The sequence below is a fragment of the Zonotrichia leucophrys genome, chromosome 5 (assembly GCF_028769735.1).
Source record: "Zonotrichia leucophrys gambelii isolate GWCS_2022_RI chromosome 5, RI_Zleu_2.0, whole genome shotgun sequence".
Lineage (NCBI taxonomy): Eukaryota > Metazoa > Chordata > Aves > Passeriformes > Passerellidae > Zonotrichia > Zonotrichia leucophrys.
The window spans coordinates 39,571,505-39,594,625 of NC_088175.1; the positions used below are offsets into that span (position 1 = coordinate 39,571,505).

The 23,121-nt window shown below is 41.9% G+C and overlaps 1 protein-coding gene across 11 annotated transcripts in view; it reads left to right on the forward strand.

The window, feature by feature from the left end:
- The window catches only part of LRRC56 (leucine rich repeat containing 56), a 60,046-nt gene that overhangs the window by 31,837 nt on the left and 5,088 nt on the right, over window positions 1-23,121 (forward strand). For all 11 annotated transcript variants that reach the window (XM_064714618.1, XM_064714620.1, XM_064714623.1 and 8 more), the window contains 6 exons: window positions 13,149-13,245; window positions 13,641-13,838; window positions 17,701-17,878; window positions 19,984-20,187; window positions 21,499-21,563; window positions 22,671-22,801. In XM_064714618.1, coding sequence (XP_064570688.1) covers window positions 13,149-13,245; window positions 13,641-13,838; window positions 17,701-17,878; window positions 19,984-20,187; window positions 21,499-21,563; window positions 22,671-22,801 — 873 coding nt within the window. The remainder of the gene's footprint in view (window positions 1-13,148; window positions 13,246-13,640; window positions 13,839-17,700; window positions 17,879-19,983; window positions 20,188-21,498; window positions 21,564-22,670; window positions 22,802-23,121) is intronic.

Here is a 23,121-nt window from a genome sequence, read left to right on the forward strand (position 1 = left end):
AATTCTTTCTTAATTCAGTGTAAGGGCTCTAAAGTAATGTTTAAAAGTATTTTTGGGACTTCAATCAGGGTCTTTAGTTATTTTAACATAGCAGTAAACCTCCTTTTTACCCAAGAAAGAGTTTAAGAAAATAAAATATCTACTGTTTTTAAAGCCACAAGAAGTTTGCCTTCACTGGCATTGCTCACAAGCTGAAAATTAAACATTGGTCCAATTGCTTTGCTGGATCTGGATCAAGTTACACTGTATTGTATAAGACTGAGCCTTGACACTTAACCCCCCCTAAATTTGATGTACTGTTGATAGTGTGTCTAGGCATCAACTACTTTCTGGATAGTTTACCCTCAAACAAGAGGAACATGGCGACATAATTTCCCTGAATTTACCTTTTTTCCTTGTCATTTTTATTTACTCTTTTCTTATCTCTTTTTTCGTTTTTTCCTCATTTTTCTTCTGCTTGTCATTTCTAATCTTTGGCAATTAGTGGATAACTGTGTTTGTTGTATAGTAACCTGTACAGAGGTACACAGATATCACATGTAAAAGCAATGGGGTTTGTGCAACAAGGATCAGCATTGCTGTTATGATATTTAAAATCTCCAAATAGTTTCTAAAATCAGTTCAGTTTGCATTACGGGTGCAGATGTTTGTCAACAGATGATGTATTTGTGTTATAGCAATTTGTCAACGGATGATGTATTTGTGTTATAGCGCTTTCTTACTGTGTCTAGCAAGGAATCAAGGTGCTCTTGCTCTAGGTTGCTCTTACCCATACAGTCAGAGAACCACTGCTCTGATTTGGCTGGGGTGAATCACTTCATATCCTTGTTTCAGCACCCAGAGCATCACTGCTTACTTTCATATTCACATTTCAGCATGGGGAAAGCCTTTCATTGCACATGCAGGCCAGTTTCTGTGGGAAGTGTTCCTGTTAATTCTTTTGTGTAGATGGACTGAAAGTCCTTCAGCAGTTAAAGATGCTGTGAAGTCTATGTTAAGAACATGTTCTTAGAGGACTTTGAGTGCTTTCCAGGAGCTAGGAAAGCATTTAAATAGAATCTTAATCTCTGTATTAATGAGTCCTCTCTGTATTGGTGCCTGCAGATCCCTGGGAGTATTACAAACCTGGGCAAAAATGCTGTGACCTCAAGTTTTATTTAGCATTGATGGTTTTAAGGCTATTCATATTATTGATAAAAAGTAATGATTTTGGGACAGAAATACAGTATCTTTTAGTTGAGTGGATTATTTTCAGAAAAGCACAATCAGCCTGTCTGCCTTTGGCCCTAGGGAAATCTGATTGCTTTGACCACTTCTCTGTCCTGGGTAGACCTCTGGTTTAATTTCACCAGGTCAGGGGCCCAAAGAAGAAAATGTGTCTTTGTGACCTTAGATATCAGGGTATCTGACAGGCTGATTCCCCAGAAAGGGAAGCTGAACTTTATCTGTACAAATGCACAGATGGAGCTTGGGCTCCGTTCTGCTGCAAGCACAGAGGATGCCAAAAGAGGCTTTTGGCCTTGCAGCGTCTTTCCATGGTTCTCAGCATCAGCACCCCATTTCCTGAAGCCTTCCCCGGCTGCAAGTCCCTGCCCTGTGTTTCAGACTGCCAGGTACAGGGTGTGCCTGGATGGAAGAGGATGATGAGGCAGGGCCTGCCCTTGCAGCTCCAGCTTTGAGTCTCCTGGCTGTGGCAGGGTTGGTGAGGAGGGTGCAGAGCATCTCTCTCCTCACAGAGCAGAGAGGATCTGCTCTCATTGTCATCTGAGCAGTTCCATGGCAGCAGCTTTCTTCCCCTAGGACACCTCTATCATGTTCCTATTTGTGACTGCCATACAATGCAGAGCATAAAAACCATCAGAGGATCACCATAGGCCACAGCAACATTTGTGCATCAAGAACATGGCTAGTGAAAAAGCAAAGTAAATAAGTAATAGCTAATGTGTGCAGGAAGGCTGCCAGTAAACTCCTGCAAGGTAAGACAAGCCCATTACATAATTGTGCTCCTTCTTTGCCCACTATCCGAATAGGCACTCCACTTTGAGTCTATTTGGTAAAAAATCCTTTCCTCTCAGGATGTTTTCTCATGCCTTGCACCTACCCAGGTCTTAAAAAGAAGTACAGCTCAGCTCCTGGGTTAGCTGTTGTTTCTATAGCATCCTGGGTTAGCTGTATAAATATGCTGTATTTTCCATCTCAGTTGCTTATTTTATCCTGGGCAGACACAGTCTTCTGCATGAGTTGTGTATAAGGCCTTGCCTAATGGTATCGTGATCTTGCTTGTACGCTCTGGATGGATATGATAAATTAAACTGTCAGTAATAAGTACTGCCAGCAAATAAATACTTATGTGCATGGCTATTAGGCAGTTTGCAGCTGCTCTGTTTCAGCTGTCAGTCTCAGAGTTCACATATGAAAATTTACACCTAAATATTCATTTATTTAGTGATGAGAAAAAAATTGTTATAATCATGGTGTGAGAAACACCAAAGAACAGAGCTGGGAAGCAGCAGTAATTAGCCCATTGGAACTTAACAGTGGAACTATTAAGGAAGTTTTCCTGTCTGACCATCCAGGAGCCATTCTGGCAGAAACTCTCCCACCACCTGAAATTTTCACTGCTGGCATTGAGGCCTCTTCACAAGAGAGCAGTTCCAGTGACCCCAGGGGTGCCCCTCTTGGCTCCCTGCACACCCCACACTCACACAGTCAGAGAAGGTTTCCTTACCTGTTTCTAGGTTTCCCACAGCAGACTCCTAGATGTTTGGATCCTTAGAGGAATTTATTTGTGGCACAATAACACTAAAACAGCTCAAGCTGGGTGCCTCCTTCCTGAGCAGTATCCAGCTGTGAAAAGATTGTCTTTGTAGTAAGACTTTGTGGAAATAAGAAAATAATCAGCATTAGTTTAATGGGTTTGTCGGTTGTTTTGATTCTCTCCTACAAGGGAATTGCTTCTCCGTGGCTTGTTTCATTTTTTTTTATTGAAAATAATTATGTTCAGTGGGAAAATACTTTCTTGGAATGCAAGGTAAATGCTGATTTTTAAAAAAGGAAGGAATCAGGTTGCAGGGGAAATTATGCTAATAGTTGTATTTGTCAGTTGTAACTGCCAAATGAGAGGAATAAAAATGAATAAATAGATAGAGTTTCAGTGTACAATCAGTTTCATTATTTAATTTCTATAGAATATTCTCCACACAGGAGTTGATTTAGTTGTTCTTATTTTCTACAGACACATTGCTGCACACAAAGGGCCTTGTTGCTATTTTCCCCTAAGATACATTCACACTTCTTTTTTTCTAGCTATGTTCCTCATTTGCTGTGTGGCAGAATTTTATCCTCCTGTCATGAGATCTTTAAAGGATGCATCAGATCTCCCAGATGCATCCATAGCTGGATCAATAGCTGCAAGAAATAAGTACTGAAATGCCTTTGTGTTTTAGGAGGTGAAGTTGTGGTTTCATCAGCAGCTGTAATGTGTGCACATTCTTCACCCTTTGCCATAAGCTGCACTGTATGTTCTTCTTCTGGGGGTAAGAACCTGAGCACAAAGGTCTGATAATGAAACCTGCCACCACACTTTTGGTAACAGAAGTTCTATAAAAGATTGTGTGTTTGAAAGACCATTTATGGCATCTTTTGGCTTGAACTTCATCAACCTCACAATCCTACCACTCCACTTTCTGCTGTTTCATCTCATGGGCAAGAATTTAGAGAGGTTTGGTTTACTCTGCTTAGCGTTGCAGCTGCAGTTGTCTCAAGAGCAAGGCCAAGATGATCTGCATCCAGTTAACACCTGCACCAGATTTGGGATGTCTGCTGCTGTGCTGTGAAGGAAATGCTGAGGCTCTGCCTTGTAGTAACATCCTCAGGATGGAAATCTACAAGGTCCTGTCTGTCCCAGTAATCCTGTGGTGGTCTTTGAGGTCCCCCAAGCTTCTCTTCTGCATCTCGTTTGCTTGTCGTAAAAGAGCATCTGGAGGCCAGTACAAGCAGAGAAAATCTCACTTGAAGCTGTTTTTTAGGGAGGAAGTCTTGACTCAGGACATATGGAGACAAGTCCGTCAAGATCTGTAGTGAACATTAGAGGCTTAGAGAGGAAAGAAATTTGAAGGAAATCAACTGCCATTCACAGGTCCAAATTGTACCTGTACCTGTTTCTTGCAAGCTTCTTTATTTTTTTGTTTTCTCATTAGATGTGTGCACAGATAAAAAAAGAAAGAAAGGAAAAGTTACAAAGAAGAAATAGCCATCAGCCTCAGAAGGAAATCATTAGTGTCATACAAATGTGCCTGATCGAAAGGATCTCAAGAACATGCATTTCCACCATTGTATATTGAGACTGAATCACTTAAAATTACATTTTCTCTCTAAGTTTTCATATCAATCCACTTCTGCAATATTTCAAGTATTTTTTTACAGTGGAAACTCTGTAGTCATTACCATGACAAAAATTGAATAGCTACTCCAAGCTGATCCAATTCTGTAGTTGTCTGTAGTCAATTAATCTAGAACTCCAGTTTTTCTGATACACAGCAAACATGGTTCAGGGACTTTTTTTTTTTTTTTTGGTGGTATGTGTCTTAACACCACTGAATCTGTCAGATTATTTGGATCTTTTACAGAATATTCCTTCTGCTTACCCTGAAGCATTAGAAGTTTAAAGTGTTGATTTTGAAGGATGAAATCTGTATTAAAGCAAAGTTGGAATATGTCTGTCTTGCTCTGCCAAAGCTCAGACCTGGAACATACTGTGAAACAGGCACACAACATGTGGGAGACTGAAAAGTTATTTATGCAGGAAATTTCAAAGCACTGTGGGATTCAGTTGTTCAATGTAAGTAACTCATTCTGTAACCACAGTTTCATTATCCTTTATTTTTTTATATGTAAGCTTTCAACGGTGAGAATGAACAATTGCCAAAGCTATAGGAACTGTCAGTAGCTCTGGGGTTAAACTGAGGGGCAATGGTTGTGTGGATGTGAGAGTTTTATTTACTGTGTCTCAACTTATTCCTGTTTGAAAATCAATTTGGTCTTGTGGAGGACGTAGTGCCCCCATTGGGAGGCAGCCCCGGTGTGTTGGGTTTCTGCAGTTTCTCTGGGGTGCAGCTTTGGCAATCTCTATTCCTCTCAGATTGTGGGAGCTGAGTTAAAGCAACTGTTCTTTCATTGTGAGAATGCTGCAGCAGTATCTAAGCTGACAAGCAGTTTTAATGATCAAAAGAAAATTAACACAAAATTACGTTATCCTTCCCACACGTGTTGTATATCCGTGTTTTAAGGAATTGCTGTTCCTGACTCCATCAGCGTTGATCAATCCCATTATTCTGCTCTAGGTTTTTTTTTGACAGCAACTAAAAATGAGAGCACTTGAAATTAAAGCTGCATTTCACATGTATTAACTTTAACAGAAGTAAGCATCTCAGTTACCTTAGGCACAAGTATGATGAGTTTCAGAAGTGTGTATATCAGCACTCTCACTTCTAAATCTCTCCTGTTGGTCTCACAAAGCACTTTTTGTTTAAATGAGATATAATCTGACATTGAAAATAAAGTTCTTGCAAGTAATATAGCACTTAATGTAATATTGCAGTTGCTACAGTGGTTTCAGTGAGGCAACGAGAAGCAACAATGACAAGTGAAGAAGTTATAAATCAGGAATAGCCCAGAGATGTATCTCATTGGTTTGGGTTTTTCATCTGTTGCCATCTCCTGTATCCAGCTGTCATCTTTGCCTGGCAGCAGTGCAGGGGGAGGCAGGGAGCAGTGGGCACTGGTGTTAGTGCAACAAGGATTTCTGCGCAGTGTCTCTGGTTGAAGCACAGCCACAGATGTGTCCATGGCAGAGCTCAAGTACTCTTATCAGGACCATCAGGGTGGTCGTTGGCTCCTGTCCTGGAAAACAGCCAAACTGCCTTGGATAGTTTGTGGGTTTGGCTGCTGTAGCCAGGTAGTCTCTTGTCCTTGTTTTCAGGCTTTTGCTTCAGTGAAAGTGCTGGTCAAAAGCACATGGCTCCTTGATAATTGTACTTTTTCTTAGTAGGCCCACAAAAGCTGTGGCAGGTGTCTCTCCCCTTGGCATAACAAAGAGGAAAAGGCAGAGTCTGGATGGATGAAGTGAGACACCTTGAATGTTCTCCCTGATCTGTTTACCCCTGCTGCAGCCCCGGGCAGTTGCATTTCCTCCCAGACACCCATTTCGCTGTCAATGAAGTGTTTGGCAGAGATCCACAGCTAAAAAAAAGCAATATATGAGATCTTTGCCCATTTCCAAACTTGGAACTTAACACACAATCAACCAACAAACAAAAGAAACCCCCACAACCCTAGAATAAAATAGTGAAATTTGTTTGTTGGGAGAAATATTGGCAGGGGCATTAGCACTGCAGCCCATTTTGAAAACAGCTTCTTATTCATAGTAAGGTTGCCTCAAAAATTTGGGACAACAGAGACATGCTACTGCAAAGGCCTTTGGCAACAATAACTTTTTGTTCATTCAGAAATTCTTCATTTGCATGTAAAAGGGAGTTATGAAAACAGAATTTTACAGACACAATTTTTACTTAAGACATTTGGTAAATGCATGTTTTCTGTTCAGCCTAAAACAAGCTAGTCTTCCTCTGATGTATTTAAGAATTACCTAGCAAACACGCTTTTTGCTTAGTTTTTGAAGTCTCCATCAACGTGTCTCAACAGAATTATAAACTCTTTCTGTTGAAAATTTGCACAGTTCAGAAGGCAGAATGAGACCAGATTATTAGGTACTACATTTCCGTGGTATTTCAGCCTAAAAGTGGCCTTCTGCCTGCAAAGATGAGACGTGACCCTCGTTATCTTGTACCTTGGGCCGTGGTTCACTCTGGCCCAAGGGAGCATAAGATGCTAAAGGCAGCCTGTGTGTCATGGAGGTATAAGATGTGGGACAGAGGAGAAGCAAGCCAACAGTTCTCAGCATATTGCCACTTGAATTTTGTAGAGTGAATACAAAGACTGCAAAGACTGCAATGCTGCAAAGCAAGGCAGGTCATCACATTCACATGACATTTGTTCAACTGCAAAAGGACACTGCAGGGACAAGAAGGACTTGGCCTCAGCACTGCTTGTGGAGTTGGGGGCTGTGTTGTGGGTTTGATCAAGTATGAGGAACACATGCATACAATCAGTTTTACAATTTTGAATACAGCTATTTGTGAATACAATGAAACTTTTATATAAGCTTCCTATTAGAGCATGTGTTACTGATTTAAATAACATTCAGGCTTTAAAAGGTTTTGTTTTGGATGTCAGAATTATCTGTACAACCAAAGCATTGTGTGCTGACATTGACCATATAGATGTTATCACAGTGCAGCTTGATAAATTCCACTTGATTTCTGTAAATCAGAAATGGGATTCTTTTATTCCTTTATTTTGTAAGACTGTAGTTTGGTCACTCTCTTACAATCTAAATTTCTCTACTTACCAGTGCATTAATTTTCAGAGCGATCTTTAAAATAAGTAAAATCTGCATCAATAACTGGTTTAGATGTATTGCTTCTGAAGATTTATTCATCATCAGATGCAGGTGTGCTTTGAGATACTTCTTGCAAGTTCCATGGATTTTGTGCTTTATTTTTAGGAAAATTATTCAAAACTGACTTCAAGAACAAACGACAGGGCTCAAACTGACAAATGTGTTCAGGGTTTTGCTGTTGTGTTTACTGGGTAGCTTGAGCTCAGTGGAGCAATTCAGGATTTATTGTCGTGAAACCAAGAGTAGGATTTGGCTCTCTAGGTCTGATATTCATCCAGTAAAAAGTTGGCTGGATCAAACCAGTCCCTGAAGAACAAGGATGTTGGATTAATGGAAAAACACATTATTTCTCAAACTTGTTATTAGGTGCTGTGAGCCAAACTGTTCATTGCCCCTCTGCTCTCTCCCCAGCCTGGGGGAGTGATGACAAGATTGGAGCATCAGATTTCATGGGAAAAAATACTAAATGGTTGTGCACAAGTGGGGAGGGTGTTGCCAAGACCCTCACAGAAGCGCTGGGCTGTTTGATGAGTTCCCATCCCTGCAGCAGTTATTTTGAGCTAGTTAGAACCCAGGCTTAAAACCCTTTGGTTTATTAATAATATTTCCTCAAAATCAATTATAAATGCAAATTTTGGGGTTAAAAGTGAAAGTAGGGGAGTCTATGTTGATTTCTTGGCGCTTTGGGATTCTAAAAACATGATCTGATATTCAGTGTTTTGCAGGCAAGTATGTGTGTAGGAGCACATGTGGAGTAATTACTCTGGAGGACTCTGGTTTGGCAGCTCCAGGGGCTGTAGTCCTCTGTTTATCACAATCAAAGGTTATGATATGTACATCCCCACCCCATGCTCCATCTCTCTGCCTCAAACCTGTCTTGAATGAACCATAGCAGGGGTGAGCAGGATATATAATGGTTTTGGTTATTAATTCTTTGCCTTTCCTGTTAAGTTCCCAGCTTCCATGTCACTTGGGACAGGACACTTTTCCACTGGATTGGGATTATCCATTGTATTAATGGGAGCTATGTTTCTTCTACAGGGACTTCTTTTTCCTTCTATAAGCTCTTTGTTGTTTGTACATCACTGGAGCACTCCTGTGCTGCATCTTATTACCAACTGCCACCAGCCTTGTACAGAGTCTCATCTTTTTCCTTTCAGCCATCAAACTTTTCAACCCTACTTTCTATTTTGGAATAGGTGCTGTAATTTTCTGTATGTTCATATCATGCCCAATGCAGGAGAATCCTTGTCCCTGACACATGTCTCATTAATTTCAGCCTTGGTCAATGATTATTTTGGGAGGAGTGTTTTGTTACACTGCATGTATAATTATAGTGGATTTTCTCTCTTAATACCCTGATAAATTGGTTTGAAGAGTTTATTATTACATTAAAATAGTCTGCCATAGTGAATCATTATCAGAGTGCAGAGCCCCATTAATTCCATTTCAATAAAAGCCAATAGCTGTATCTCCCTAGTTTGGGCTGATCTCACCCTCTGCACTTAACACAAATGAAAATATGCCTGTGTGTACACTTGCACGCCATGGTGGTCATGTGTGCTCAAACAACTCCTCACTTTGCTCTCACCCCCTCCAAGGTGGATGTGCCAGATGCTCTAGAGCTGCTCCCAGAGGAGACACTCCCATCTCTTGCAAGCTCTTAAGTTCTCGTCTCACCAGCCAAAATATTTCAGAAGAATTTTCAGAAATGCAGGTGCGTGCAGTTGTGAGGAGCAGCTTGCTTTGAGCTCCATGGCTGTTTCACCTCACAGCAGCCATGCTCTCAAGGGCAATTATCTCTATAGTAATTAACAAGGGAATTTTCTCTGATGCTGCAGAGTGAGTCATGCAGCTTCCAAAAGATTAGTTTGTTAGTTACTGAATAAAATGTTTGCAGATGTACTTTGCTATGATAACATCTCTGACTGGGGATGACTCATTACAGATGCAAGAGTAAAGATCTGCAGGGCCAAAATGTGACTGCATGATCCAGAATTTTAGGCTCCTCTAGCAGCTAGCATGACCCCAGTGTCAGCAAGAGGAATTTGGTTCTGCAGTAGAGCCCAAAGGGGAAAAAGTCCTTTTGCCTCTTCTCCTCACTGCCTCTGCATTAGCGGGGAAGGAGAGGTGGCAGTCCTTTGCTCTTCATAAGAGCTGGAGTGCCCTTCTTGAGGGGCAGGAGAAGAGATATCTTGGGCTGCTAGGTCTCTTCCCTTAGAGACAGCAAAACTGGGCCAGGTCATACCAAACAGTACAACAAAGTTCATGCTTTCTTAGTATTTTTTTCCTTGAATTAAAGATGAGCTTTGGGACAGCCAACTTCAGCCTTGTAAGAAACCACTTCCCATTAGCTTCCATATTTTTTTCTATTCTGAAATGTCTGTTTAAGCATTTTTTTAATAACAAGACCCTGCTATCACACACTGGGTTGCATTGCAAACATGCAGTCGTTCTGCCTTCTGCAAGTACCCAAGACATGGGATGTACAACCTAATTCCTTCTTCTGGAATACAAATCCTCATCAACTTTGATTAGTATTAACCTTGAAAGTGCTATTCCTGACTCATGCCAGTTAGCTGTAGGAGAGTCAGAGCTGCAACCCATGAATGAAACTGGAATGGATTTGAGACTAAGCTTAGTAGCACAAATTGTGAGGAGTAAGGTAAGTAGGCTTTAGAAGTCATTTCAGTTTGGGTCTTCTGATGGTGTGCACAGCAGGAGGAATGCTTTAAGGACTTGTTAGTTAATAATTCCTAGTGAGTGTGCACCATGCATGAGCTAGCACACAGTGTGAGTAGGATTGACCCTGTCTGTGTGCACTGGGTTTAACCACAGCCAGCTCTGGAACAGAAAACTGTGACAAAGAGAAATAGGATTTAACTCTGGAAGTCCTAGACGTCTGAGTGTAAGCAGGGAACTGCTTCCACAAATGCATGGAGTGATCAAGGACTAGAGGGAATAACTGTTTGTTCTTGGGAACCTGTGTAAAAATTGCTTGGGAACTAATCTTCTGCTTTGCTTTGGCATTCTTTATATTGACAGAGAAACATTAGGAACAAGCATATTGCTGCAATCTCCTTCTGTGGCAAAAACTCTTCAGTTAAAAATTCAAGACAAATTAAAAATGGAAATAAAGTCCATTCACCATTACTTACTCTACCATATGTAGAGTAATCAGGTTAGGATTGTCTTCAGTTTTGCTAGCCTAATAAACAGAACATCTATCAGAAACACTGTTTCAATGACACAAAAATGAGAGTGACTACTTCCCTTTATCTCTGTTCAGTACTTTACAGAAGAGAAAATTCCGCACCAAAATTAGCCCAAAATTTGAAAATCTAATCAATGCTTGAAGAGGGTCATGAAATGAGCAGTGCAATCCCTTCACATTATTCCTAATGCCATATTTGTGTTTAAGGGTGTGTTGGCCTTGCAACATGGTAGGTTCTGTTTTTGTAATTTAATTTAATTTCTTTCTTATTATAGGCATGCTGCTTGCAAATCTAATAATAAATTTTCAGTAAATATTACTTTGGGAGGCATCTGTTCCTTAAGGAAGCCTTAGAACCAGTTTTTGTTTTATTTAGGAAATAGACATGATGTAAATAGACCCTGGAAGATCTTGTGCAAGGCCAGGGATGTGGTGATATGAATTTGGCTTTCTTTATCCTCATGTCACTAGAGGCAAGCTTCCTGGATGCACAAAATTCAAAATTCACTGCAGGTGTTGTGGTTCATATCAGTTGCGGATTTTCTCCTCAAGGGAAGAGTAGCCTTAGATGGAAAGAGATGTTCAATGAGACTGAGATTTTTCTTTTTTGCTTGGTTCTGGCCATTGAGTCAGCTGCACTGTTTGTACCTCAAAAGCTGTAAAATGTAACATAAATACATTGTGTGGTGATTCCATTGTGAGCTTATTTAAATGGGCAGCATCCAGGGCAGGGGTAGTTCAAGACACCCAGTGCCTGCAGCCCCTGCAGTGGTAGGGGATGGATGAAGTCAGATAGGTCTGAATGATGTCCATGGACATACCAGTCCCTAGGAGGCAGAGGGATGGAAACCCCCAGTTTCACCTAGAAATTCCCATTCAACCCTGTATTTGCCCCCTCACAGAAGAGAGGGACCTGAGGATATTTCTCCTTGCACTTATCCTTTATTCAGGCTTACACAGGTTCCTTTCTCCTGACAAGGCCCTTCCCAAGCATTCAGATAGTAGAGAAACAACAAAAAAAATACAGATAAGAATGTGTCTATCCCCACTCATAAAAGCACTCCTTCCTGACCTCTGGGACTGGCTGGATGCCCTGCTGAAGCAGGCAGCTTGACTGCAGGGAATCCCCTGTAGTCTGTAGCTGCAAAGCTGTACCAGAGTTGCATGAGGCTCAGAGGGCAATGCAAAGCTGGGCTTGTTGCCTGTCATCCACAAAGAGAAAACATGAGTACAGCAAGTGTTACCTTGATATTTTAAGATTATAAGGGCCCCTATTACTTATCTGTTTTGCAATTTTCTGTAGAAAACTTACTACTCTCTGTATTATATGAATTAATTAAACTTACTACTCTCTGTAATATAAGAATGAATATTGTGAGAGATACCTAATCCAAAATTTTGAGGTCAAATAATCTCTATTTGAGAACTATTTTAACTTTTTATGTGGTCCTGAGAAACTTGCCTGGCTTGAGTACGGGTGTTGGACAAGATGGCCTTCCTTCCAACTCAGCCATGAACTCCATGCTAGTCTCTACCTCCTCTGATAAACTGTCTTTGAATTTAGTTACCCACTGTTTAAATCTTTATTATTCTTTAATACTCTGATATTTGGCTACAGTCGAAAACTTCCGAGCTTTAGTTGGTTTGGGATTTGATAAAGTGTTGTATTTTGTTTATGTTAGACTAGTGGCTTTATGCAACTCAGTGTTACCAAAGATGGCAGGTGATTAAAGCCCCATTTTGATTTGCCACCCTTTTTGTGTTATCTTTGTATTGTGCAGCACTGTAATGTCAGTGGGATATTACATGTGTGTGGACTCAAGCAGGTCAGTGTATGATTTTTCTGGGTTATGACCAGAAAGTTTAAAGTTCATATAAATGATCCCTTACTGACATTTTGCTACACCCAAAGGGTGGAAAAATAGGATGGAAAGGACTATAATTTTCTGCTGATTCAAAAAATGATTTTGACAAAAGTATTATTCCTTTCAACTGCAAAATCAGAAGAGAGGTAAATCTGTAAGAGGAACAGAGTGAGACTGACCATGCAGTCAGCTCAGATATATTAATTTGGGTTATATGAGTGCAGCCAATGATGCCAGCATAGGAAAACCCCACTTGATTCTTGACAATTACCTGTGATTTATGGCAGAATTACCATGATGTAGCTTTTGGAACAATCTTGATCAAACAGGACTAGGGTGACATGTTGTCATGCAAGAACAAAGATGACAGTGGGATAAGTAAAGAGGGGTATCATTTTATTCCCCACCTTCAAGGGTGAACATTTTTAATGGAATATTTTTTAAACAATGTGAGCTGTGAAGGAAGTAGCAGTGGTTTAGTATTAGGAAAAAGAAAGCAAGTCTTGATTTTTTTACTCATTGAAATAGAGCTAGAATTGTTTTTTATAAGGGATCTTGGAACATCATTGTCCCGTCTCCGTGTCCTGTGGATGGCTCGGTGTGGGCTGTCAGATTTAGATGGGATCTCTTCCTTCAGCTCTCTAAAAGTAAGTATAGATGTGTCCTACCAAATGGCAATCTCAGATCTATCTTCAGTTGATATTTTTTACTTTTAGTCTTCATTCTCCTCAACTCTTGCTTTTCTGGCTGGCTTTGGTTTGATGCCTTGAATTGTGTGTGTTAGTTTAAAAGATGCTACAATATAACTTTTGAAATGAGGTGTAACTCTCAGGTCTGATCCTGAGTACGCCTAAAGCAGTATATGGCTAAATTAGCTCATATTATTAAAGGCTGCAACAGCCACACTATAAAATGTTCACTACCTTGCTAGTTTCATCTTTTAACATTTAGTATTTCAAGTATTAAAAAAAATTTTGCAGAGCCTCAGTGTTACTTGTGCAAGCCCGTGGTTTACATGTTTATTCTGTTTACTTCTGCTGAGGAACTCTACATTGCTTACAACAATATCTCTGACCTGAGCCAGCTGACCTGGCTGGATCACCTGGAGGTTTTGGACCTGGAAGGGAACAATATTGAGGACATCAACCAGGTGCAGTACCTGCAACTTTGTTGCAAGCTAAGCCACCTGACAGTGGAGGGCAACCTTATTTGCCTGAAGCCAAATGCAGAATCTGCAGAGGTGAGGACTTGGTTTGCACATATTGTGTTATTTTTTTGTCAGTACTTTTTAACTGTGAGTTGGAAATGAGAAACGTTTCTGTATCTTCCTATTGCATCATTCTCAATGATGCCACAGGATGCATTTCCCACCTTTAATTTCCGTTGATTTTGTGGTATCATTAGTATGATCTCCAGGATGACCACAAGACTGCTAGTAAAGACTCACACCTATTTCCCAGCAATATGAGGGAAAACTTCTTGGAGTATGAGCACTGGAACAGGTGTCCCAGGGAGGCTGTGGAGTCTCCTCCCCTGGAGATACTGTAAACCCGTCTGGCTGTGATCCTATGCAGCCTGCTCCAGGTGAACCTGCTTTAGCAGGGAGGCCAGACTGGGTGATCTTAAGAAGTAATTTCCAACCCCAACCATTCAGTGGTTCCGTGGTGAGACACCAGTTTTTGAGGGTTTTGCATTTCTTTTGGAGGCTCTCCAGTCCAAAAGCAAATCCTCCAATGCCACCATGCTCAGAAGTTGAGCCCTCAGAAGAACAGTGCTCGAGGTAACTAGCAAAAGCCATAATATTGGAACTACTTGTTACCCTTTCCCCTGAAAGCTTAAAATCAAATGACCAAGAAGACCTTCAGAAAAAGCTGAAGATGCAAAAGTGATTCACATCTTACATACTAAAATGATGGAATAGTTTCTGCTGAGGTATTTTGTTGAAGGCATGAAAGAGCCTCTGTGTCACAAAGCTGGGAACACAATAATACATTATCTGATTTGGGTTTCAGGGCACTCAACAAATAAAGCAAGGGAGATCTAATTCTACATGAACAGCCTCAGAGCTGTATTACTCTCTTTGACTTTCTCCTACTTCATAAAAAAGCGTTGTTGGGATATTAAAACACCAACATATTTGCCATCCAGGTCTTTTGGAAGGTCTGTGAACACACACAGAGTTATGTAAAACTCAGGTCTCACTAAGGATGGTGCAATTCCCAATGGCACCATAAACAGGTGGTAATGCAGATCCAAAATCAGAGCTGATGCTGTTATCCCACTGTAACATATTCTATAGCTTTTCTGTGTATTTTAAAGAAGTTATGTTGATGCTGTTAATTTGCCTAAAAGGTTGGGTTTGATATTTTTCCTGGACTTAGACTTGAAAACACTAAAACTCAATCATGCAACAGGCATATATTTTAAATCTTGGCACTTCTTAAATATATGAGTTAATAGCATTTTTCAGATGCAATTGTTGGCTTGATCTTATTGTTCAGTAAAAGGGGCCATGGAAGGTAGCTCTTTAGCTGTCATAGTTTTCCTCTCTGGGATTCAAAAGAAAATATTATATACTTGCCTTTCTAGTTTAAAGTGGTGGAATTATCCTTAAGGGACCACATTGTAACTGCTTGTAACCAAAGTGATTTCTCCATTTTGGAACATTTCTCCCTTATGGAAGATACAATGATGACAGGAAAAACATATTCCTGCAGTAAGGAAGCACTGCCTGCTTGTGATGGACAAGGCATGCCTCCTTACTCTTTCTGCTCCCAAGGAGATAAATACATCTACTGACACTTCATATCATAGCTTCCTACCATGGAAATGGTGCCGTGTATCCTAACAGCACAGAAGATCTGATGCTACTCCCTTGTTGTTCCTGCTCAATGAAAGTGGGATTTTTGGGGGATTTGACATCTTCAGTCTTTAAGTGTACTTGTAATGGAGAAATGTCAGATTTCCCTTGGGCTGTTCAGGTGAAATGAGTCCTTGGGATGCTTTGCATGTTGTCCCATCATGGCAGTACAAAGAGCAGTGGTATGTGGTGGTGTGCCCTCCTGCTCTTCTCCATGCAGACTGGCTGTCTCTACTCCTGTGCAAATAGGTGCTAAGATCTGATCAGTGAGAGATGCTTCTACCCGAGTTACAGTGCAAACCTTATGCCAAAGTCAATGATACAGATTTTATTTAACAGTAAATGTGAGGTAGAAAAATAAAAAGAAATGGAAAAGAGAGGAGAGAGAAGAATATTGTCACCACCCATGGATCCAGTGGCATCCCTGTTGATCATTCTTCAGCTTGGACTTCTTGGTGGTAGGGTCCCAACATATTCAAAACTTTTCATTCTTTACCCATTTTAGCAAACGAAGGAATTAAGCATTAATTGGCTGCACGGATCTCTTATGCTATTGGGTAAATTATTATCTCTTGTGTCTAATGCTACTTAGTCCACATGCTTTGTCTTTCTTTTCTTTTGAGCCAATGATCACAAGGTTCCCCTGTCCAAATTACCTTATACCTAGTGGGAACTGATTTTAGCAGAGTTGCTGGTTTGCCTTTCCTTGTGGCCTGTAAATTCTGCATTTTTTTGTTTCCATTATCAGTGATACATTCTTCCTAGCTTTGTTAGCCTTCCCCTGAGTGTGAGATAACACCCAGACAATAGCACCACCTTTGTCTTATCTACAGTCCAAGTTCCAGGTATCCACAGAGGAATATCTGGGGCGGCTTCAAGTGGTCATTGGTGGTCGCAGATGTGAATTTGTCCAGGGAATCAGCACAAAGGTGTATTTTACACTGAGCTGTAGCAGAGGCAGGCTGTGAGTTCGCTGCAGTCTCCCGCCCAGTCTCTGTGTTGGGAAGATGCTTTGCTCTCAGGTGGTTACAAAGTGGAGCCTGCCCTTCATTGCTGAGAGCTTCTCCATGGACTTTGTTGCTTTCTTGATTTCAGTGGATGTTTGCATTCTTTTAGTGTATAGGAAAGCCATTTAGAAAAGAGTATATGTGAGCTTACTTTGGTGTGCCCTTGATGGCCAACTCTAATTCCTCAAGCTCCTTCTTGTAGTCTGGCCCTTGCTAAAGGTCTGTAAAAGCTCTCCTATTTATTTACTTTTAATCTACAGAATGGTCCAGCTAAATTTACTGCTCTTTCTTCAGATGGCCTGTTTGCTCCCTGTAATTTGATTTTCAGATGAGCTCATCTTCCCCTGTTATCTAAACCAAGAGCAACAACTTGATGATAAATTCTGCAGCCTCTGTAGCTGAAATGTAGCATGAGCGTAACATGATTCTTCTCTCCAACAGGACATGGCTGGGAATTGGCTGTAGCTGAGAATGGTTGACTCAGTTTCTAAATTAAGATTAAAGACTTAGTTTGCGAAAAATAGTGTCTGCCTCTTAACAACAACTAGCACATTTTGTTTGGTGAGTTCCCTCTGCCAACATCAGTGCTGCATCATGCAGAGAGAGGGGGCATCCAAGCAACCAAACCCCACAGGAAGGTTTCTGTTTATGACCACTCTGTATTGAATGAGGACTTGGCTTTGAGGAGGTTTCTAATATTTCTTGCATTATCCTGAAAAGCATAAGATCTGCCTGGGTGAAGCAATTGATTGGTGGGTAGCTGTCCATTTGTATTCTGCCACTATCAATGCACTCTTGCCTTATACTTTTTTTACTGTGTGCCTAAAACCACAATCTTTGGAAGTGCTCTTTCTTTCTCCATCAGCAGGTGTAGCAACACTCATATTTCAAGCCTTTCTATCACCTGAGTATTGAGGCAAACACCAGAGAATCACAAAAGTAGGGAGACAGATTGGCTGAATACTGAGGGAGCCCAGGCTTTCCATGGGCATCAGTGGTGTTTTTGCTTTTGCACATTACACATGATATAACAAAGACAAATGGCAAATTGTCAGTGGGTAAACAACAGAGGAGCCTTTAGGTGAAGGCCGTGTCTTTGCAGTCCTCTGGACATTTTCATGATCAATTCAAGTCGAAATTATGTGAGGAGCATTTCAAATTGTATGGCAGTCATAGAAATTGACAGTATTAACACAGACTGTTAAATAAACTGACCACTTTCTCAATTTCTCCAGGACCCAGACTATAATTACAGAGCAGAAGTAAAAAAACTCATTCCCCACTTGAAGTATTTGGATGGGATACCAGCAAGCCAGACTACCCTCCTTCCTTCCAAGAAGGTGCATGAAGATTCTCTAATCATCAAGGAATCCATCAAGGAAGGTGGTTTAGCCAAAGACATTTCATTGTTAGGTATGACAGGTTTCTTGTTGGGGTTCATTTTTCAAGTTATGATGTCGAAAAAAAGAAAGACAAAGAGCAAGGCAACCTCTTTAAAGCCTATCTTTACTTATAGTGAAGGAACAAAGGATGTTGTTTTCTTCACCTGGAAAGTAAGAAAGCTGGAATTCAGCTGAAAACAGCACAGATTTAAATGGAAGTTGTCCTAAACTGGGCATCAAGATCAAAAATGCAGACAACTTCTAGAGCATCAAGCAAATATAGCAGTAGCTGGGAGTCTGTACTTAGGACTTGTTCTGCATGATGGGAAGAAGCAAAGCTTGGAAAGGAATGTTTCAACAACAGCTGTTCACGGCTCTTTCCATGGTAACAGTCAATCCCATGTAGCATGGATGTGGTAGGATTTCCTATTCCAGTTTAATAATAGGAAAGGCAATCTGGTTACCACCCTTCAGTGGTAGCAACATCCGAGAAAGATTGCATGGTCTTGAAAGAAATCTGTTCCACTTTCTTTGTTATTAGATTAAGTTCATTACATTCATTAGTAGAGAATAAATGCTTTGAAAGTAAATCTGTTGTCCCCTTGCCTGCAGCCTTGGTAATAGTTCAGATGTCCATGCTTTTATGTGTCATGCTACATGCACTTTATCACATACTATTAAATATTGCAAAGTATTTCCTATAACTGCTCATGTTGCTTCCCATTAGTGTGGGCAATGCAGTTGGCTTCCCAGCCCCCTCCCCAGGTTGTGGTTTGCCTGCCAACTGCGCTCCATTAAAAATTTAGTTTGTTTTGGAATAAGTACATACATTTGTCATTTATTGAATCCCTATGGGTCCAAATCATTAGTTGTAATAGTAGTCATGGTAGGGAAAAAATCCATTAAAATCTGATCCTTCAGTGATCGTGCTTTGGCAACATCACCTGAGGTTCAGAAAACTAGTTAACAAAGTTTGCTGACAGAAGCAGTAGGGCAGAGTACAAAATTGTGAATTCATCTTATTCCCTGGTGTAACCAGGCTTATATTCTTACTGGCAGCTCTAAACCAGTAAGTTCATACAGTCAGGTTCAGACATCCCAGTACATTTTTCTTTCCAGTAGCAATGTTGATTTGGGTACTTTCACATGGAGTGTATTTCAGGGGTTCATATTAACAGCTGTGCCCAAGATGTATTAAAGGTCCCTAACACTCAACTCTTAAGGAAATGGCCATATCATCACAGAGCTGATGCCTCACTTTGGAGCTGGTAGATGTTCAGCACTTTAAAAAGCACGTTATTCATCTGGGCACTGGAATGACATTCTCTGTCCCATTGGTTGTTGGCTGCATATGCTGCTCTTAGAGCTGTGCTGTGCTCCCAGGACAGGCAGCAGTTGGGCAGGTAAGAGGACAAGGCTCTGTCTGCCTTTGCTAGTTTTTGTATAATCCTTCCCGTCCTGTAGCATTACAAAAACAATTTTCACCTTTCTTTCTGTGGAAGAGAACTATCTGTCTCTGAGGCAGTACTGGAAAAATCTATCACTGCCATTCTCAGATTTTTGTAACTCCTGGTACAGTTTCTTCTGTTTGACTGGTGGCTCTGGTAAGGTGTCCATCGCCATCTGCATTGTGCCAGGGCATTTAAGCAATGTATTTAAGGACTGGGGCCTAGGCTGTGCCTGCAGCAAGTCTGGAATGGTTGCCCTGCGGGCAGGTGGGCAGCAAATGAAAGGCAGCTTACAGTTAGCCTGGGCATGCAGGCAGGGAAAGTGGCAGTGCCCTGGATGTGTCCATGCTCCCCTGTGGGACAGCCAGAGGTGGGTGGTGAGCACAGAGCAGTTCCTGACCCATAACCCCAGCAGTCTGTCTCTGGTGCCCTGAAGCAGAAGAAGAGTGGGAAGGGATATCAGTTTAGTTAGGGATCCCCGGATTCTGCCATGACTGGGCAGCGCTGGAAGACCTCCTTCCCTAGGCTGGACCCATTCCAGCATGTTTCTTGTAGCTGCTGTTACATATTCTTCTGTCCTCTATAGCTCCAGGTGTGCAGCAGCAATTGCCATATTGGCAAGGTACGGTGATGGTGTGGTTTGAAGCCTTGCATAACTGTGCTTACACTAATGAAATCTCTCTTCTAGATCCATATCTTGGGGAAGTAGCAAAGCAGTCTGAATGCAGCCCAAAACCCCCAACAACTTCCAGACCTGGAAATGCACAGAGTTCTGCTAATGCAGGGACTTCTCGTGATGCCAGCCTCTTGGGCGGTGGCTGTCCTCTTCCAGATCCCACTGTTTTTCCTGATAAGCTGTTCACAAAAGATGACTCCAGTGATTTGACACATGGTAATATATGTTTTTTTAATCCTGTTCTTTCCCACACCTCCACCTCCTTCTGAATGTTATTACTGATGAAAGCCAGGGTGCTTTGAATACCACCCACCCATGCCACTGCTAATCAGGTTTAGCATATGTTGTCTTCCTCGAGACTCACCTGCTCTAGCGTAGGCTTTCCTTTATTTCCCCCTGCAGCACAAGGTGCAAGTCACCTGCACTGCCCATCCTCAGCCCCCTGCCCCCATGTGCTGCTGTCCCTTTTCACAGCCCCATACTGCAGTGCTGCTCCTCTTCCAGACCTCTTTGCAGCTGTCCTGCTCGAGTAACACCAGGCCACGTCCTGGTCAGCCACAGGAGCGTGGTCCAAGGCAGTCCTCCAGAGAGGTGTGATGATGCACATTCCCTCCCCCCTGCATCGTGGCCTCAGACTGTGTGTGCTGCAGTCTCATACTGCAACAGCATCCTTGCTGGCAATGAGCACTTGGGTCTGGGTTTCCAGAGGTTGGTCCCTCAGCAAGAGGAGTCAGTTCCTTGACTTCACATTCTGATCTAGCCCAAAACACAGGTCTGCCACTGCCCTTCTTGCCCTAGTCACTTGGAAATACCACCCATCCTTCCCTGACTCCTGGAAACACCGTGATGGTGTAACTCCACCAGCCCACGGACTGCTGATTAGATGGCATTTGTTTCCAGGCATGGTGGGCTGCTTTGCTCAGATGCCTGTCTCTCCTCAGTTCCCTGCCTATGGGTAGGACTCAGGATGATGGACTAGATGAAGCAATGCAGAGTCAACAGCTGAGTGGACATTTAGAAATGTACATGGAAACTAAGTACAGCTTGTCAGGGAATGAGACTGTAATTTTACACACACTTTTAGGCAGCTAACACTACTGATAGAGACAGTTTCACCCAATGTTCACTGCTTCTTCTGACCCTTTGTTGCTTTATCTCTTTTTAACCTGATTTTAATCAAAATCCAGCTGAAAGATAATCCAGCACAACAAACAAAAAAGACTTCCCCAAATCATATTTTTTTTAAAATCTGAATTTGTTCCCTAATCTGACTGACCATGTACCCACACAAATATTTGCACCAGCACAACTAAGGAGGCAGGGCAGGGTCAAAAGAAGACAGATTCTGGTGGAAGCAGAGAAACTGCCTCTTAGCAGCAGTGTCAGGCCATGCCAGCTGGTAGTGTGAACCTACACCATGAATATTATAACTTCCTGTCTATGGGAAGTTATATTAACTGACTTCAATGACAGCACTGTTTGTTAAATGCTGGAGTAAAATGTTTTCTTTTTTCCTGTTTTTCTTAGGACTCCGCCAGGTTATATGTGGGAACCCTGCCAAGGCCCTCCATGTGAGGAGGCAAAAGCTAGGTGTATGCTTTTCTTGTAAACTTCATATTCCTGCATGGTGACCCCCACAACTCCTGGGATAAACTGAACTCCCACTGTGGCTTGTAGCAGCTCACTCTGTTCTGTAGCCAAGAACCCCCAAGATGCAGTTGCCTTGAGGAGGACAGAGGGTCCCCTGCCATGATGTTGCATGTGCCCATGTGTTAGCAGCAGTGGACCATCAGCTGCAAGGGAGCAGTGAAAATCACGTGTCAGCTGCTGGGGGCAGATTTCCCATCCTCCTGCAATGAGCAAAGTACAAGGCAGGCTTGCAAAACTTGATAGTATTTCTACAACAGTTATTAAGAGAAAGACTTTTTTCAGCAGTGTTTCTTTGATGTTGGTGTATACAGACAGCTTGCTAATGCTGCAAGGTCATTCCTATTGACTAAACAAACACAAAGCCAAAGTTTGTTCCTCTTGGCAGTGGGGTGGTGCCCCTGCCCTGTGGGTCAGCCTGCTCATTTTGTAATTCGGTGAGAGGATACCCATGTGTGTAAAGGGGAGCAGCCTGGCTTGTCATGGTCAGCTTTTGTTGGCCCTGAGGTTCAAAACACCACAGCTACACATGAGTAGATTTAAACAGGCTGGGGTAAATCAGGGAGATGCACAGGACACAGACTTAATGCTCACAACAGATGTTAAAGAACTGCAGGGAAAAGATAGGTACTGCCCATGTCTTTCTGCTACCACAGCCTCAGCATAGGAAGCTTTTCTGAAACAAATTTGAACATTTTAGGGAATTATTGTGTGCTAAGAGCTGGGATGTGGAATTGAGCTCTGGTCATATACTGAGTGATGCAGTTTCTGTGGTACTGGTCTTAATGTGCTTATAGGTATAGGTGCTATAGGCTTATATCCAGTGAAATATAAATCAACAATTTTGTCACTGCTACCCTGGGTTCCTCAGGCTGTAATAGTACATAACTGGGAAGTGAGACTTCTTAAAACTGAGGAGTTAGAAAATTATGAGGGATAATCTAAAAACTCAGAAACAACAGTGGGCTTTGATGTATGCTGAAATCCACATCTAGAAAGGGAGCTGAGAATTATTCCCATGGATATCTAGATAACTTGTGCCATTTCCACAGCCACCTGCTGTGAGGCCTTTGAAACCATCTGGTCTGACGACAGAAAACCTTTGTGGCTCTGGAGGAGGAAGAGATCTGCACCTGAAAAAGGTGTCCTCTGACCTGGGAGCATGGATGGAGCAGCACAAGGGGTGAGACCACCGGGGAGATCTTGCCATGCCATGAACTGCATTCATTTTCTGCTGCAAAAATAAGATCAGCACTTTGGCCACCTGCTGGTGGTTTGGAGGGGTAATCTCGGCCCCTGCCTTCCTGTCCCTGCTTTGGGCAGCAGTCCTCCTGCCTGGAGCATCTGCAGGATGGCAAGGGAGAAGAATCCTCTTCCTTCTCTCTGGAGCACAGGCAGGATGGGCTCACTTCCTTAGCAAGAGCAGAGAAATGACTTCTCATAACTGGTGAGCTGTTCTTGGCCCTGACAGTGTCTGGTAAAAGAGCTGAAAGGGGATCAGCT